This window comes from Denticeps clupeoides, chromosome 4 (genome assembly GCF_900700375.1).
Source record: "Denticeps clupeoides chromosome 4, fDenClu1.1, whole genome shotgun sequence".
Classification (NCBI taxonomy): Eukaryota; Metazoa; Chordata; class Actinopteri; order Clupeiformes; family Denticipitidae; genus Denticeps; species Denticeps clupeoides.
Window position 1 is genome coordinate 7,085,379 of NC_041710.1, and position 19,628 is coordinate 7,105,006.

The window sequence follows — 19,628 nt, forward strand, 5'->3', positions numbered from 1 at the left end:
TCAAAGACGCTAATCCGTACACTTGCTCATTCCTTCTGCTTCAAACACAGCGTCAAGGACAAAATGGTCACTCCGGCATAATATGTCCACTTCAAAGTGCCGTCCCCCACACACTGCTCCCACAAGGGATGAGTTAAATCTACTGAATGCTGTGCTGTGTCACAGCACACATGTGACAACTAATCTATTTCACTTAACTAGATTATAAATAAATAAATGTTTTCAAGCCAAGACTGTACAATTATGGTGACACTATTACAAGAAATCAGCTGGATTAAATTGACTGAAATCATTTTCCAACTCAAATGTTTCAAACAACCACAAATAAGTTAAGCTATGCCGAAACGTGAATAATTTGACCTTTACAAGGTGTACAAGAACTTTCACACAGAGTCACACAAAGTATGCCCTTGTCTTTATTACAGCACTCTTAAATCTTACTGTTGGCAAAAAAAATAACCATTCAGTAAAACCATGGATGATTTTTGTTCCTCTACTTGATTCCACTTTTACTCATTGACTGAGCTTTGCACACTCCTTTGCCTGCAACCTCAAAAGCGGCTCCCTTGTAAGTAGCAACACACTGGCCATCTGTGAGGAGGTCCAGTTGAACCTGCTCCCACACTTTCTTCTTGGGGTTTAACTCCTTGTCTGGTGCACCTGTATGAGATTGACATCAGGGATATCATATTAATTGGCAGCTTGTTTTAACATTTAATACAATTGGTTGAGACAAAATGTCAAAAGTAAATAAAGGATCAAATTAAATCAAATTGCAACTCATTTGTTCATTGACCATGTACAAGTTCTTCATTTGCTGATCCTCAGTAACAATGCATTTTGACAAGAGTTTATCTATGAATGCATAGTCTGAAAAACATCCACATAACAATGGGATTTCATTACTCATTTACAGACACAGGTATTGATCTCAAGCCTACACATCCAACATACATATTTTTATGTTTAAAAGCAATACTGGACAAACCACAATAGAAGACATAGGCATTCTGAGCATAACTGTTACCACATGAGGAGGAAATCATATCATTTGGAAAAGATGAGGACCATGCAGCACTAGCCCTTTTCAACACTGTGGTTTTGAAAAAGGTCAATATATAAAAGAGAAAAAAAAAAAAAAAAGATCTTTATATTGTTTTAAATGATTAATATTTTTAAGTTGTAACTGTAATGTGGTTACTAAAATAAAATAGCTAATGGGACACATTCATTTGTGTAAGTATAACTGATGAATGTGACAGTTGGCTCTTGGTCCCAACCGGTGATTGTCTTAGTGCATCTGTAGGACATTACAATATTACTTAGTAATAGTGTTTGTTTTGTAGTGAGTCCATTGGAAACAGAAGAAATCTTATGCCTCCTTATCCGTAAACACCCCTGTAGCCAAACGTTTTTAATTTATGGACATGCAACACCCAACTGACATTATAGGCCAGTGAGTTATGGCATTGTTGTCATGAAATGTGCCTGTTCAATCATGGGGGGAGAAAAAAAAAAAAAAAGAGCTGAAATCATGCTCATTCAGCATACTGAGGTGGTCATTCTATAGTCATGTAATTTTGCTGAACAGAGATGTAACCAGCTAAAACAACCCGAGAACATAACACTGCCTCCACAGGTTTGTACAGTAGGGGTTTTACATGATTGGTGAACCACTTCATGAACTTCTGTTCTTACTCTATGCTACAAACCACTCTGGAGCAAGGTCAATCCAAACGACAACGCTCTGGTCCAAAACTTTAAAGAAGAATCTTTTTTTGTCCACACTGTGGTTGCTTATTTGTTTGTTTAAATCCAGGTGGTGATTTTGATAATGAACTAAACACCTCACATGGACAACACTAAAATGGTGGTGGGGATGACGTTCTTGTATGTGTAGGCATTCATGTAATGTGTAAGGTCACCTGGAAAACCCTGGACAGTTACTCTGTCCCCAGGCATCGCTCCAGTTGGAGGGTCCAATATCTCCACCTTCTCTGGAGAGCTGGCACACATGACCATAGCCTGGGAGAGAACTCCTCTCATCTTAGCAGGTTTCAAATTGCAGAGGAGTATGGCCATCCGGTTCTGCATCTAAAAAAATTATTGAAAGAAAAACGCAAAAATCAATTCTTTTTCCAAAAAAAAAAAAAAAAAGGGAAGGGTTTAAGGAAGAAAAAAAAAATTCTAACCTACATGCCGCTGTGTGACAAAGTGACACAATAATTACCTCAAGAGTGCAGCAACTACTCATCCAAGAGGTCACAAAAGACCGCACAACATCCAAAGAATTTCAGGCCTCACTTGACTCAGTTACAGTCAGTGTTCATGACTCCACCATAAGAAAGACACCGTGCAATGCAGGCCATTTTTGCCGAGTGCCAAGAAGAAAACCACTGCTGAGCAAAAAGAACACTAAGACTTGTCTCAAGACTTTTGAGTGCTGGACTGACGAGACAAAGTTTGAACTTTGAATGTTGTGTGTCCCATTTCATCTGGTGTAAAAGTAACACTGCATTTCAGAAAAAGAACATCAAACCAACAGTAAATTATGGTGGTGGTAGTGTGATGGTCTGGGACTGTTTTGCTGCTTTAGGACCTGGAAGACTTGCTGTGATAAATGAAACCATGAATTCTGCTGTCTACCAAAAATCCTGAAGGAGAATGTCCGGCCATCTGTTCGTGACCTCAAGCTGAAACAAACTTGGTGTGTTTTGTATGATTGACCTACTGTAGAACCCAGCAAGTCCACCTCTGAATTAAAACCGAATGTTGACTTTGGAGTGGCCTAATCAAAGTCCTGACTTTGGTCCAATGTGTCTGAACTACAACAATTCTGCAGAGACGAGTGGGAGAAAATTCCTCTACAGTCCTGTAAAAGACTCAAACTCAATGCTTGATTGCAGTTATTGGTAATAAGGATGGCCCAACCAGTTATTAGGTTTCACTTTGTCACACAGGGCCATGTAGGTGTGCAATTTGTTTTTCTTCCTTAATATTGCAATCCTTCGTTTAACTGCATTTGGTGTTCACTTGGGTTGTCTTTGACTAATATTTAAAATTGTTGATCTGAAACATTTAAATGTGACCAACATGGAAAAGTAAGAAATCAGAGAGGGGACAAACAGTTTTTCCACACCACTTTACGTACAGTATAATGCTATAAATTGTCAATTTAACCTTTTAACCTTTTACAATCAGATTAACATATGTTTTAAGATTTTATTTGGTTTCTGCTTACAGTGATCCCTGCTGTGTTTGACGAACATGATGCTACACTCTGCAAAACTGATTTTAAGCTGCTGCACCCTGCCTAACTGAATTTGACTAACAAAACCGGTGAAGGTCCAATCAATTATAAATAATAAAAGGTCAGTTTTTGGATTTGTATGCACCTGGACTTCATTAATGCAATATTACTTCAAATGAGTCCACAAAGCCCTGCAGTTTTATGTGTTATCTGAAATGTAAAGTGAATCCCCACTTATTGGTGCAAAAATAATTTATTTTCCTGCCATTATTTCATTTTCATCTAAAGTATATGAATGGAGATTGGAAATCTGAGAGCATATTTGTATTTGTTTCATCGTTTTGTTTGAGTCACTGAACTAGTACCTGGTCTAATGGGATGTGTTTTACCAGCCCGCTGACCACAGTCCGAGGTGCTGCCTCCCCCACATCCACCTGCTCCACATACAGAGAGTCAGCATCAGGGTGCTTTTCTGCTGAGATGATACGGCCAACTCGCAAGTCCAGGCGGGACACGTCCACCCTGGACTCCTCCTGTGGGGCAGCTGATGCCTTTTTCTCCTGCTTCTCTGATGAGGAGCACAGAAACAAAGCACTTTCAATAAAATAACTGTCCAACACTCATTTTTAATACAATTCATTCATTAAATATCGAAGTGATAATAAAACAAAAGATGCTGTTGTTGCTGGTGTATTTTGACCAGCACTGAAGCTCTCCATGGATGTAGGAATCAAAAGGTGCAACGTGTACAATTTGCAATTCCTCAAAATGGGGCAGCATTGTAACAGAAAGCAGTTGCAGAAGACATCTGCAGGTCACACTCCTTGTAGAGAACCGATAACTTTTTTTCTCTTTTAAACATTGGCAACCTTAATTATTCCAGTCCTACGTACATTCCAGGATATTCAGATTGTTCTCCTCTCATACGAGACTTGAGTGCAGACTCAATGTCACAGTAACTCAGTTGCCTCTGCAGGTATTACAAATAAAAACACTTCACCTTCTAATTATCCGGTTACCAACTACAACCTATTAAACCAGCTGAAAGACAATACAGTATAAATGTTGAAATAGCAGAACCTCACTGCAACACCTGGTTCGAATCTTGATACCCTGAGGGGCACACTGACTGCTAAATATATGCGAGACATATGCAGCGCCACCTGCAATTTGTCAACATGGTCACAATTGCGTGCACAATTTCATGCCCTCTGACAAATTCCGCCGGCTCGTTACAATGTGTTTTTGGTTGCATTCAATATTCATCTGGTCATTTGTGGGTTTTCACCACCTAGGGTTCGGGAAGCAACATTAAATAGAACTGACCTCAAATTGCACACTATACTCACTTTCCCTTTGCAACACTGTCAACAGCCTGCAAATATGGCAATTTGGATTAATCTGAAGAAAATTGCAGCCCTGTGTTACTATGATATTTTAAAACAGGGGAAACAGTGGAAGATTCAGAATGACAAATCATTAGGAGTGCAAAAGGCAACACTGATCTTACATAATATACTGAGCAGACATGGACCCCAGCTTGGACTCCTCTAAGGTACACTAAAGAACTAGAAACGATCCTGTCCTTTGTAAGGTGGGACCTCCAGTTATGGGGAAATGGCAGAACACTCTAGTCTTGGTACAGAAAGATTAAATAACTAAATAAAGCATTAATTTAAGGGTGTGCACACTGGTACAGCCACCTTACTGTTTACCATTTTGTATGTTCCCCCTTCAACTTGGTTGTATAGGTTATAGATCATGATAAAGGTGGGAAAACATTTGAAATGATTGAAACAGTGTGTGTACACTTTTCATATCCCCTGTATGTGGTAATACGTCCGCTGACTAACCACGCTCCATAGATTGATTTATGTATTATTATAAAAGTTTTAGTATCAATTTGTACCACATAAATACTGAAGTATCCAGAACCCAGGAGTCTTCTTTAATCAGGTACAGGAATGGTCTCAAGACAGAGTTTCCTATTGAAGTATAAATTATTAATAAAAGTGAAAGTAATAAAATGACCAAATAAGGTGTCACGCTTTTATGCCATTTTAACATATAGTCAAGTCCAAAATTATTAGCCCCCTAGGAATTATAGAACATTTTTCTAAACTTCTTCCCAATGTTTGTAGCTTTGATGAAACTTGATAAAAATCACATAAACATTTACCAGTGGTATTCAGTATCTTTTGTTACATTTTGTAATATAAGACACATTTTTAGGCTTGCTTTATATCAAATAGAGCAAAAAATATGGGGTGGTCAAAAATATTAGCCCCATGTAAATGTTCCTGTAATTAACCAATCAGCTTTGAAAGAGGACCTGTGCAGTAAATTGGCTTCCTAACAACGTGCACGTCAGCATAAAAATACTCCACGGAACTGGGCACATGAGAGGGACTACTGTTACTCAACGTGCCAAAGACAAAGGAAATCAGTCTGGAGCTCAGAAAGACGACAATACGGGTTCATGCTAAGGGGGAAGGCAACACTGTTAAAGTTAAAATCCAAAAAATTGCCACATAGTATAGAGTGGACAATAATGCACAAAATATTATACTCCTGCAAGGGCCACAAAAAGAACTTCAATAATACATGCATACTGGCATTTTGAACTGGCCCAAGGCAAACAATGTTGTGTAAGACCATAAAATCTAATACGGATGGAGCAGACACATCCCCCCCAGCTGTTGTTTGTCAGGCTGGATTTCTTCGGTTCTCATTATTGCCCTGTTTGACTTGACAACATGCTTTGATTTTGAAGAGGTGTCCTAATGTGGGGCCTTTGAGTTTTATTTTTAGCTTTCGGGATTTGCTCCCTCGGGACTCGTTACTTCAGGTTTTAGAGGCTGAGTGAGTGTCTGGAAATTCTGCTATTCCAGTTGTCTCGGTTCTCATCCAAATTCCTCCAAAGTGAAAACATTCTGCTAACGAGTGGCACTGCATGGGATTTAATGACTGCAATCATTCCAAGATAACACATTAACACTAAATCTATGACCAAGACAAGGAATACGATTCACTTTGGATTGATAAATCACATGGGATTCATATATAAGTGTCCAAATAATTTCTATTGTTTGTATCTCGAATTTGTTTATACTTTGTTTGACTTATGGGATTCATACTCTTCACTTACTGTGACAAACAACTTGTAACATATTCTTTTCATGAATAAATTATAAGACAACATAAATGTTTTTAATAATATGCTCTGTAGTATGTCAAAAAAGAATGTCTAAATCCCCAAAATGAAGACTGGACATGTCTTCCTAGGAAACACACACATCACTGTGACATTGTTCAAGTTACGCAATGTTGCAACATTTATTTCAGTATAGGGTCTATATTAATTTCTCACAGATTTGGTGACAATGGGAAAGTTGTCTCCAGCACATCCCAGTGTTTGCAGCGATTAATCTCAGTGTAAAGAACGAGGTCTTGTCTCCCTCAACCATGTTTTCAGTTTTACTGTCTGATTAATTCTGACATTGTTAAACTGAATTATGCCTGTGTCATCGGGAAAGTAAGTAAATAAATCCATCAATGAAGCGGGGTTAGTCAACGAACTTATTACACATACAGGGGATATAAAAACACCCTGTACACACCCACCTTTAACATGATCTATAACATACAAAATGGAAAACAGTAAGGTGGCTGTACAAGTGTGCACACCCTTAAATGAATGCCTTGTTGAAGCACCTTTCGACATAATTACAGCATTCAGTCTTCTTAGAAAGGAATCCATCAGCATGGTACATCTTTACAAAGCATTCCGAATTGATCAGATTTGAGTGGATCCCTTCAGCACAGCCCTGCTCAGGTCACCCCACATTTAGGTGTGGGCTCTACCTGAACCCATGAATTTTCTTCCAGACAAGTAATTCTTTTGTTAATTCGGATGTATGCTTTGGGTTATTTTTGTGTCATCTTTCAGGAGAGCAAAACATACCTTTTGGAATTGTACCTTGTTCTCATCAAAATGCTTTTTATAGCATTTCTGAATATTAAAACTTGATGTTTTGAAAGAAAAGTTTTCCATATTGCAACTGTATCTCATAGTCCAGACATACAGGAATGCTTGGATTTTATGGGAAATTGTCATCTTATGTAATACACAATCAGAAATTCCTGCCACTCCTTCAGTGTTGCAGGTCTCTTTTTTTTTTTAGCCGGTTTTGTTCCAGATTTTAAATTTTTTCTTACTTTTTGTCTTAACTGCCTTCCATGACATAACTTTCAACACCAAGATCCAACAAAGTATTGTTGTTTTATGTTTGTTTTCTATTGAATTGTATGAAAATGAGACCACAATGTACATCATAAACACCTGCCATTCTAAAAGGGGTTGTGTACACCATAATGAAGCAACCCCAGATCATAACACTGCCTCCACAGGCTTGTACAGTAGGGATCATGCAGGGTCATTCAAGTACGTATACCAATGACATTTTTATGCAGATATGATGGTTCCTAACACAGTAGAATCAGAAACCAGAGCATTGCTTCAGTTACACTACACAGAACTATTCGTGTGTAAACCAGTCAACTTTGAACAAAATCAGAACCTCCCATAAAAACATCTCAAAAATGAAAGTGGGTCTGACTTTGCTTCACACTTCTACCACTCATATATTCATATTCCAACATTAAAGATACATGTGGTACTTGTTACCTTTTTTCTCTGGCTTCTTCTTTATGGCCTCTTGGTTGCTGGTGATGGCAGTGTGACTGACTCCTGAAGCAGGAGCTGAGGCAGATGTTGCTGAAGACTGTGGAGCAGGAGGTTCAGAGTTGCATCCAACGCTGGAGTCCCCCGAGGGTATGACTATTTCTTTCACTGTTTCTCACACATACAAGCACATTAAAAAGGACTGGGTTAACAAAAATGGTACTCTGATACACTCCACATGCCTTAAAATAAAGTCCAATTCAAAGGCAGCTGCGCTGGGACGAATACACATTTAACATGAATACGAGTTCTCCCAGCCTGTCTATGATGCTGCAGTGGCTAGAAAGGGTGATAGGTGTACATTTACAGCATTTATCAGAAGCCCTTATCCAGAGCGGCTTACAGTCAGTAGTTACAGGGGACAGTCCCCCCTGGAGCAATTTAGGGTTAAGAGTCTTGCTCAGGGACACAATGGTAGTAAGCGGGATTTGAACCTGGGTCTTCTGGTTCATAGGAGAGTGTGTTACCCACTAGGCTACTACCACCCTACGTGTAAAGAGTACTTTGGTCATTCTGCTTCGCCGTTCAGAGAGTGTTGAATCTGAAATTTGTTCCCTTATGTAGTCATAAAGGGAAAGGTTACCTCCAGTTTCTCATGCTTTTTCCACCCTGAGAATTTCCCAACCCTCCCCTAAAAAAGGAACTCCCCCGACCGGACGGTGCTTTGCTCAGTGGCACCTTGGCGGTTCAGGATTCGAACCGGCAACCTTCCAATTATGGGTCTTTACCCGCTAGGCCACCACCGCCCCAGAATGTCATCTGACATCAGCACATGGATTCATGTGTCTTCCAGAACTGCAGAAAAAATGGCAGGAATTTGCTTTCAAAGAAAGGGCTCTCCCTTAAATCACATTGAGTGTGAACCCACGTTATAGTAAATATTCTGCAGGTAAGACATTAACTCTGATTTAATTTCTGATCTTTTTGTAAACAGTCTTCATGACACTAAATCCAGCTGTGAGAGGATACCAGTGACAGCAGTACTTTCAAAACAGGAAGACAAAAATGAAACATGAATCTCTTGTGTACATAATTGGTTTCAGCAATAAATTATTCTGAAAAAAGGCTTATTTATTGGGCCAAAGGGGAACTTGCCGGCTGATCCAAGCTGTTTCTTTAATGGGAAAAGGACATTTTGCTTATGTGACAAGGAAGGAGAAACACACACACAAACACACACAAGTTCATTGCAGACAAACAAGGGGGAAATATTGTGTTCTCTTAGACAAACAAATAGACTGCTTCTATATCTAGTCAAATATGTTCAGACACAGCAAATAAAAGTTGCGACTTTGTTCTTAGCATGACCCAGCATTAACTACTATTAATTATTTATGAATAAACTGTTATTAGCAGCTAAAACATGGGTAGAGAGCGAAAGTGAAGTAATTGTCAGTCAAACACTGCAGCACAGCACACGGTGACACAAGAAATGTGTCCTCTGCTTTTAACCATCACCCTTGGGCAGTGGGCAGCAATGACAGGCGCCTGGGGAGCAGTGTGTGGGGACGGTCCTTTGCTCAAACTTACATTTACATGAATCAGTCGCCCTTATCCAGAGCGATCAGTCGTTACAGGGACAGTCCCCCCCCGGAACAACTCAGGGTTAAGTGTCTTGCTCAGGGACACAATGGTAGTAACTGGGTCTTCTGGTTCATAGGCGAGTGTGTTACCCACTAGGCTACTACCACTTCTGATTATGGGTCCATTTCCTTACCTGCTAGATGTAAATTCTCAATAATGACTCAGAAATTAATATTAGTAATACTGGGCTTTTAACCCTCATTTTAACTAAAGCTGTGATTACCAGATAAATCTCATCCCATCTCAAAACACTTGCTGCTGAAATCAGCGGTCACTTGAGGTAATGTAGTACACCAGTCAACCACAGACCATGTGACATTTTCATGCCAACCGATCATTAAAAGAGATGTGTTAATGATGATATGGTGAAACATGATTCAGCCCTGGGTTCGATTTAGCCACAACTGTTTGTTCTATGATGCAGCATACCTCCTCTCTTTCTCTCTTTTTCCAACAGTTGCCTCTTCAGCTCTTCAATGTCTTTTTTCAGCTTCAGATTTTCTACCAACAGTTTCTTCTCCTCTCGAACTGTGGCCTGCACAACTTTTGGTGATAAAGCGGGATGGCAGGGGGAGGGGGAAAATGAAAAATTATAAATGTCAAGGAGACCATCCGTGACATGGCAGCATGTCAGTATCACTCACTTCACATTTAAATAATATGTACTGTTCTTCTTTTCTGCTCTGTATCTACAAATGGAAAACAGGAAATGTGTCTGCAGCATGAGCAAGAATAAGGTGAGGTGCCTGGTCTCAGTCCCCATATACAGTGGCTATCAGCCCTTTATTCATCGAGACAGGTTAATGGAGAAGTGCAGCGGTGCACAGGTGGTTACTGGACACACCTTTGTGTCCAGAATTGTTAGCAGGAAGACAGCAGTTTGTGAGATTCCCTGATTTTATCTCATTGTCTGAGCAGAGTGCTTCACCCTGTAGTACAGTCTCAGTCTGGCCATAATTGATTTGGATTGTTGGATGATTAAAAGAACCCCGCCTCCTACCACTAGACAGAGGGAAGTGGAAGATATAGGTAAAGTACGACGGTCCAGGTACTGAGTGGACCTGAACAACAGACTGCAGCGGACGGAACGGTAAGCTCAGAGTCACCTCGAAATCTTTAAAGGATTCAGGTCCTTTAGAACTGCTTCAGCAGTTCCAGTTCCAGTCTTCGACACTGCGGTGGGTAGGGGCAACAATGCCACAACAAGGGACTCAAACAAACGCAATAAAATCTATGAAGTCCAACACAGAGGACTAAGTCAAATGCATTCCATATTGGATCCTCACGCTCTGGTCGAAGAACCGAGCTGCTCACGCGAGCGCTATCTGAGGCCATTCCCCCCCAAACTGCCACCAGGCTCTAGTGAAAGTGAAGTGATCGTCATTGGGAAACACTGCAGCACAGCACACGGTGACACAACGAAATGTGTCCTCCACTTTTAACCATCACCCTTGGTGAGCAGTGGGCAGCCATGACAGGCGCCCGGGGAGCAGTGTGTGGGGACGGTGTTTTGCTCAGTGGAACCTCGGATCATAGAAGCAGACTATTCTATGTCAACTTTTTCCCACTCTCTGCACAGTCTTGCTGTGTTGCTGAACCTGTTGGTTCCCAGCCTAGTTCCTTTAAACATGATGACAAGTTTCCACACACTACTTAACTAGGATCAGGTGACCTTTAACAAGCCATTACTGGTCACAAATACACAGCCCTCAGCTACTTCTCCCTTGGTTTGGTCCATGTTCACAATGTTGGGTCTAACTACATCCCTGTGTTTTGCAGTATTCTAAGAAGAAAAGGGTGACTTCAGAGGATAAGATGGGACTCTGGGAGCATTCTGCCCAGACACGTTGATTATGTTGCAGGGTTTTACTCACCCGCTTTGTCCTTCAGAAGCTGGACCTGTTGTTTTAGATACTCTATGAGTTGATCAGCCTCTGCGGCTCTCTGTTCCAGCCTCATGAGTGTAGGAGCGTGTCCTGACATCTTGGCTAAAGGCACCAAGCGAGCCAAGAACCTGGAAGACAACACAAAGCATGACTGAGGCTATAAACTACATTTGTTCTCGGGTGAAACGATTCCAAATATAACTATTATATAGATTCTTTTTTTAATTGTGCACCGTTTGAGTGCATTTAATTGTGGAATGAAATTGTTAAGGGCCTTGAGATACTTCTGAGGCCACATTATCCTCTTGTTTGAAAGAACGGCACTGAAAAGGTACACATTCTCTCATGGCTGCTTTAATCAATGACTGAGAATGCTGCAGGAAAACCTCTCTGGGTTAGTGTTACTGATACGAATCATCTGCATCTTCCATTTCAAAGGGATTAAACAACTCTTCACCACTACTAAAAGGCAGCTGCTTGACATTTTCTAAAAGCAACTTGGAAATGACATGTTTGGCAAAGGTTTTCTTGTAACAAAGAGGAGGGAAGGAGAAGAAAACGTCTTAACACATCGTACAGGGTGGCGCTCGAAAACAACAGCTGGCATGGGATGAAAACAAAACTTTAGCATGGAGAAATCAGAAACACAAGAAAGCTGGAGTTGATAAAATCATGGATCAAAGCCTCTTGTTTTTTGAACCCAGGGATCAAATTAAGTGGGCCTGCGGTGGAAGAATTTATGAGCGCCATGGACAAGGCTGTTTTCATTTGCATAACCCAAGGAAAAACGAGCGCTGGAGCTCGGCCAGGGACCATTACTGTCGCACCCGCCATCTCGGGGGTCAGTGAACCCAGACAATGTCCAAGTGTCATATGTACCAGAAAAACAGGAGTAAATGATTCTGTTCAATGTTAAATCTGCAGCATCTAATTCACTTCCCCTAGAGGGCTGTAAGAAAACGGCTGCCTGAGAATATACAACAGGCAATGAGAGGACACATCAATGTACCTGAGACTTGAACCGAATGGACTTCAGACCACCACCACCGATCATGCACTCAGACCACCATACAAACATGTCATTACATGTTTAGTTCACCCATAAAATTCCAAGTTGGGTGCAAGGTGAGGCCTGCCTCCCTTCCCTAGATATGGTGTCCAAACTGGTGTGTTTTATACAGTTAGGTGATGAGAGCTTTCAGTGTGTTGCTCTGTCTGCTATATTACTGTAAATGTTGCATACAAGTCTAATGTTTAGTGAGAGTTGTTTAAAAAAAAAAAAAAAAAAAAAAAATAGTAATAATATAGCCTAATGTTAGCTATATGCCACTCTTTCACTTAATCTACTGTATGTTTGTGTAATATAAAGTATTACTTTTTACACATTACAAATGGCACAGATCATTTTCATTGCCTCTCTTTTGTGCGTGCTGGTAAAATACTGGTTCAGTTTTAAAAATGTAATTGATTCTTAAAGATTGAGCTCTTCATCAACTAAATCCTCCTGGATTATAGTTTCCAAGACAACCAAGAGATTATATGTCAGACAGCTCATAGAAGTTAGTATAGTATACCATTACAGTATTACGTGCCATATTCAAAAACATGTTCAAAATTTTCTCTAAAGTACTTAAAACTCCATGTCACATTAAAGCAATTAACTTTGAGTGACAGTATTCTGAAATGATAGACATAATAAATGTCAATACTTTGAGGTTGTCTGAAGTATCAGTATATATTCTAAATCACTGTAGCCATAATAATCCTTTAATAATTGTTCATATAGAGCCATGTAAATTTCCCACTGGTGGGACTAATAAAGGATTGTCTTAGTTTAAGACTGTGGTGCATATAAACTGGTAATAATTTTACCTGGTGATGCTTGCAGACATTTTGTGTCAATTAAACATTTCGGCAGCTTTGTAAGGAGAAATGCGCACATATAATGTATTTGTGCATAAACGGTCATAAGAGAGGCTGTTCTTAAAGAAAAAATAAAAAGCACTCATGTTAGGAGACTAAGGGTTAAACCACAACAGAGTGAGCTTCACAGGCAGTGGTTGCTGGACTTGTCATCACCCAGTATTTTCTGAGGTTTTGTCTGACTGGCAAAAGTGAAACTAAAGAAACACTCACATCTTCTGGGTTTGGAGAGCATGGCCAATGCTTTTTTTTTTTTTTATATCTAAAATCATAACTACATAGAACATCCCTTGCATTGACAAGACATTATTACAATGAACAGCATTTCCCTTAATGAACAATAAACATACTCTGTTTTGCAGTGACAGCTATTAGGCAAAGGAGCGCTGTTAATAAGTGTAGGATTTAAATTAACATGTATCTGTTTTTTTTCAGAAATTATTTTCCAATCATTTTCAATATTCATAGTACACTTATCATACATTAATGTGTCATGTTGGTAATGCACCTGCACTTCATCCTGTTTCTACTTTACCTTTATATACAGACTTCGTTATACGTTTTTAAGGTCAGGCATTGTAAAAAGCATTTCACTACATGTTGTGAAGTGAAAGTAAAAATAATAGGGTCTGAAAAAAAAAAATTAGGTCTGAAGTGAAAACGGATAAAATGAACCACGCACAGGCTGGCCTACACACAGCCAGAGAAGGAGATGACATTTACGACATTTCACGAAATGGGCAACACATGCAGAAGAAGGAGCTCAAATAGAAGAGGGGTCTCTTCACGCACCTGCACAAGTCTGTCAAGCAGTGTGTGGAGAACAAGAGTACAAAAGATTAAATTACAAATAAAAGTTTGAAATTTCTAAAATAATAATTATTGTGTGTATGTTCAATTTCTAAAATGACGACAGAACTAATTTAAAAGAACATAGATCACGTTAGAACTGACCGGAATATGAAGTGTCTTTTACAGCATTACGATATGGGTAGTTGGTCAAGTGTTAACGTGGAGTACTAGTAGAGTAGTAGTAATAGTAGAGCTGGAGCTGAGCGCAGATTTAGTAGATAACCGCTCTGCACAGCAACGAAGCCAAACAGCTATCAGAAACAAACAAAAAAATTATCCAAGACCGGTTACTGTACTTACATGAAAGCTGGCTGCTAACTGCAACCTCAGCGACTCGTGAGTAACCACGGGAGAGAAGGACGTCGCCCGTCAATGACGTCACAAAGCTCAAGCTTTTCCCCTCCCAAGATGGCGGCTCTGTTGAAGCGTTCCTTTCCATAGAGGCCACATCTAGCGTTTATATATATGCAACACTGTCATAGGTTCTGTCCTACCAGGCGTTGCTGCATTTGACCTCTCCGATTGGCTCCGATGATAGGTGCAAGTTAAAGGTGAGATTTGATTGGCTGCTGTTGAACAAATAGTCCCGTCTCTTATCTATCAAGGAAGTTACGTCAGACGTCCCGCAGAGAGGAAAGCAACGAGCTTGTTTCGCTAATGCAATTTGATGCAAAACTACGGGTAAGATCAATTTTACTCTGTTTTAATAACATTGTACTTTGCGTGTTTGTTGGTTTAGATCAGGGGTCGGATATCCGCTGCTCAGGAGCCGTTTTGAAGCTTGTTTGTAGTGTGTATGCTGGCGGCTGTGTGGGGCGGGGGATGGCAGATCGACGCATGATCAACGTAGGTTGGGGAACAAAGTTTGCGCCTTCTTTCGGCTTCAATTCATGGAACACGTGCTTCAAGCTGAACGCTTTGGTTCGTTTGTAAAATTAATAATGTCTAACCCCCATGTTCTCTCTTTGGACATTTTTGTACATTTGCTCAATTTCTTGTTATGTGGCGATCATTCTGGCTGTGTTAGAGCTTGTGGCATGAATTTCTCTAGGAAATCTAATTTTTAGGCAAATATTTTGGCAACTCTGGCACTCTTCGTGTACAAAAATGTACACGCATAAAACCTGCAATAGAAATTCTCATATCAATCAACTAAAAATAAATTATAAATCAACTTTCATAATGAGCTTGAGGCCTTTACAAAGTGATTTAACTAAAATAACCACAGTTGCAGAGTATATGCTAATTGGATGCATTGTACAACTAAGCATTTTCCTTTTCTTTTCCTTTTCAACTGCAGACTACTATACACACAAAAACTCTGAAACTGAAACAGTGAGTTGTCACAAAAAGACCACAGCAAACCTTCAAATATACCACATGATGCATGCTGGAGAGAAGCTGTACCCATGTACAGAGTGTGGGAGCAGTTTTTCACAAGCATCTTCCCTTAAACAACACCAGAGGATACATACTGGAGAGAAGCCCTACCAGTGTACAGATTGTGGGAAGAGCTTTTCACAAGCATCTTCCCTGAAACACCACCAGAGGATGCATACTGGAGAGAAGCCTTACCAGTGTACAGATTGTGGGAAGAACTTTTCAAATGCACCACATCTTAAAATACACCAGAGGATGCATACTGGAGAGAAGCCCTACCAGTGTACAGAGTGTGGGAGCAGTTTTTCACTAGCACATCACCTTCAACAACACCAGAGGATACATACTGGAGAGAAGCCCTACCAGTGTACAGATTGTGGGAAGAGCTTTTCACAAGCATCTTCCCTGAAACACCACCAGAGGATACATACTGGAGAGAAGCCCTACCAGTGTACAGATTGTGGGAAGAGCTTTTCACAAGCATCTTCACTGCAACACCACCAGAGGATACATACTGGAGAGAAGCCCTACCAGTGTTCAGATTGTGGGAAGAGCTTTTCACAAGCATCTTCCCTGAAACACCACCAGAGGATACATACTGGAGAGAAGCCCTACCAGTGTACAGATTGTGGGAAGAACTTTTCAAATGCACCACAGCTTAAACTACACCAGAGGACGCATACTGGAGAGAAGCCCTACCAGTGTACAGAGTGTGGGAGCAGTTTTTCACTAGCACCAAACCTTAAAATACACCAGAGGATACATACTGGAGAAAAGCCCTACCAGTGTACAGAGTGTGGCAGCAGTTTTTCACAAGCACATCACCTTAAAATACACCAGAGGACGCATACTGGAGAGAAGCCCTACCAGTGTACAGATTGTGGGAAGAGCTTTTCACAAGCATCTTCCCTTAAACACCACCAGAGGATACATACTGGAGAGAAGCCCTACCAGTGTTCAGATTGTGGGAAGAAATTTTCAAATGCACCACAGCTTAAAATGCACCAGAGGACGCATACTGGCGAGAAGCCCTACCAGTGTACAGAGTGTGGGAAGAACTTTTCAAATGCACCACAGCTTAAAATGCACCAGAGGACGCATACTGGCGAGAAGCCCTACCAGTGTACAGAGTGTGGGAAGAACTTTTCAAATGCATCACAGCTTAAAATACACCAGAGGACGCATACTGGAGAGAAGCCCTTCCATTGTACAGAGTGTGGGAGGAGCTTTTCAAATGCAACACGCCTTAAAATACACCAGAGGACGCATACTGGAGAGAAGCCCTTACCAGTGTACAGATTGTGGGAAGAGCTTTTCACAATGCATCTTCCCTTAAAATACACCAGAGGATGCATACTGGAGAGAAGCCTTACCAGTGTACAGATTGTGGGAAGAACTTTTCAAATGCACCACAGCTTAAAATACACCAGAGGATGCATACTGGAGAGAAGCCCTACCAGTGTACAGAGTGTGGGAGGAGCTTTTCACAAGCACCACTCCTTAAAAGACACCAGAGGATACATACTGGAGAGAAGCCCTACTAGTGTACAGAGTGTGGGAGGAGCTTTTCACAAGCATCTTCCCTTAAACAACTCCAGAGTTCTGTTTTCTTTGTTATAAAACATTTACAACATCCTGTAAGATGGGATGTCGCAGAGCCATGACATTTCTGTGCCTTTGTTGTGCATGAAGATTCAACACCTCCGTTTTTTCATGTCTTTGCTGAATGGCATTGCAACCTTTGCCAGCCCTCCCCCGAGCCAAACATGTGAGGTGTTGGCAGCCGGGACCGCCTACTCCCTTTGTTTTCCCCAGATGGGAGGCACCGGGGGGCGTGATGTCAGAAACAACAGGTTCTGATTGGTCTGTGACTGCTTCCTGTAGGCCAGGTGTATAAAGATCTGTTCACATGGGATACTGTTTTTTCAGCTGGTTTAGGCTGTGCTGTCCTTTTCTATCTTTTCTTCCTCTCTCTCATTTTGGTTTTCTCTGTAACATTGGTACCTTTTTGCATACAATATTCACATGTAACTGCAATAATAATTTACTGGTGTTAATAAATTAGAAACTGTTCATCCTTTTTAACCTCTATTGTGCCATGCCTCTTTCTGCCAGGTAACATCAAGTTGGAGTAGTTTGAATACAGTGCTTTTGTGTGTAGAGAGAAAGTTTTACTCTATTCTCCACGTTTTTTACAATCCTTTGGCCTTAAATACAACCAGCTTTTTGCTCAGCACCCTAAATTAACTTTTTTGTTCCTGAAGCCCCCCTGCCTGTGTCCAAGACAATCCTAGACCTCCCCAACCCCAATACCCAATTTTGATAAGCCTGTCTGGGCGTTGGTGTGTGTTGGCCTCCAGAGCTGATGTCATCTGTAGGAGCAGGTGGTCGTAAAACGTGGCCGATGGAGCAGGCGGTCACGTAAAATTTGATGATGTTTGGAGCATATTAAATAATTTCCATGTTAATGTTAGCATGCTAACATAAAAAATGTTAAAGGGGCGTGGCCACAATGCATTGCACAAAATTTGGTGACATTTGGAGCATGTTGAAAAGTTAGCATTTTTTAAGTTAACATGCTAACAGGGCATGGCAAAGATGCAGCACATTAAATTTGGTGACATTTGGACCATGTTAAAAAAATTTTGCATGTTAGCATGTTAATGCTAGCATGTTTCAGTCAAAAATGCTAACAGGGTGTGGCCACAATGCGTTAAATTAAGGTCTTTATAAAGTGGCCGAAGGACCAGGCGTTCCTAATAAAGTGGCTGGGCATTTGCCACGCCCACTCCAATTGTTTCTAAAAGTAATAGCACACCTCACACAATAAAGTTCCAAAAACTTTTAGGGGAATTGACCGCAAACCGTATATACCATATATATGTCGGGTCTGTGCGCTTAACCATGACTTCTCCATTGTTTCTGTGCCTTGAATGTAACACATGTTCGTTTTGCATTTATCTTTTTGCCTTTGGCCTTGACTCCCAGGTACCCTCAGGGAGCCAAAAACGCATTCCCAGCACAATAATAAGTTTTTGCCCCTCATTGACACATTTCAACATTCTGTATAATTCCAGTTAGTGGCACTGACATGTCCGATATGTTGGATCGTAGGTCTGCATGCTGCCTTTGGTCTTGCCTCAACTCCATGGTCGCTGTGGGAGTGGTGGCCTAGCGGTTAATGAAGCACCATCCCCACATGCTGCTCCCCAGGATCCTGTCATGGCTGCTCACTGCTCACCAAGGGTGATGGTAGGGCTGCAACAACGAATCGATTGAATCGATAAAAATCGATTACTAAAAGACTTGGAAACAAATTTCCTAAACGATTCGTTATGTCGCGCGACGCAGAGACGTTTGATCATTAAAAAAAAAAAAAACTTTATTTGAGTGCGGAGCGGAGTGAACACACTCGGTCTCCCTCGCTCACAGATGCTAGCAGAGTTTGGCGCATTATAGACAGCGCGGAGCAAAAATTATTAAAAAAAACGAGCGGAGGTAGTGGAAAGATACATGGCGGAGGCAGAGAAATCTGCGCGAAAATATGCAAAAGTGACATGGCACGGCACGGGAACACCACGGCAATGATCCAGCACCTGAAACGCGTGTTTGAGGAGGAAGAAGGGAGTTCAGCAGCAGGGTAAGTCGCTACAGAATCCTACTTTTGTTCCATTTTGAAGTGAGGAATGTAATGTCCCTGGTGCTGGTGTTTAACTCGCCGCGGAGGAGAACTAGCCTGGGACTTACAGCGCCACCTACAGGTGTGGAGGGGGAATGAAACAGCGTTCGGACTGTTCTCTGCGTCTCCGTGTGGACGACTTGCTTATTGTGTCCCTGAGCAAGACACTTAACCCTAAGTTGCTCCAGGGGGGGATTGTCGCTCTGGAAAAGGGCGTCTGATTAATGCTGTAAATGTAAATGTTTACCCGTCATCCAGCTTGACAAGCATGACAATTTAGCGTTAGCTCGTTAATAAAAGAAGTAAAGCAGGGGTGCTATAGTTACTTTG

The 19,628-nt window shown here is 41.0% G+C and overlaps 1 protein-coding gene and 1 pseudogene across 1 annotated transcript; one reads left to right on the plus strand and one right to left on the minus strand.

Moving 5' to 3' along the window:
- Positions 1-400: 400 nt before the first annotated feature.
- On the minus strand, positions 401-14,637 carry aimp1a (aminoacyl tRNA synthetase complex interacting multifunctional protein 1a). The gene is made up of 7 exons (XM_028975159.1): positions 14,540-14,637; positions 11,453-11,592; positions 10,008-10,121; positions 7,938-8,102; positions 3,616-3,818; positions 1,926-2,094; positions 401-660 (listed from the first exon to the last, which is right to left on the minus strand). Coding segments are annotated over exons 1-7 (960 nt in total). The 5' UTR covers positions 14,542-14,637; the 3' UTR covers positions 401-493.
- A 13-nt stretch (positions 14,638-14,650) lies between these two features.
- Positions 14,651-17,674, plus strand: LOC114787539 (zinc finger protein 658B-like; annotated as a pseudogene).
- Positions 17,675-19,628: the final 1,954 nt, after the last annotated feature.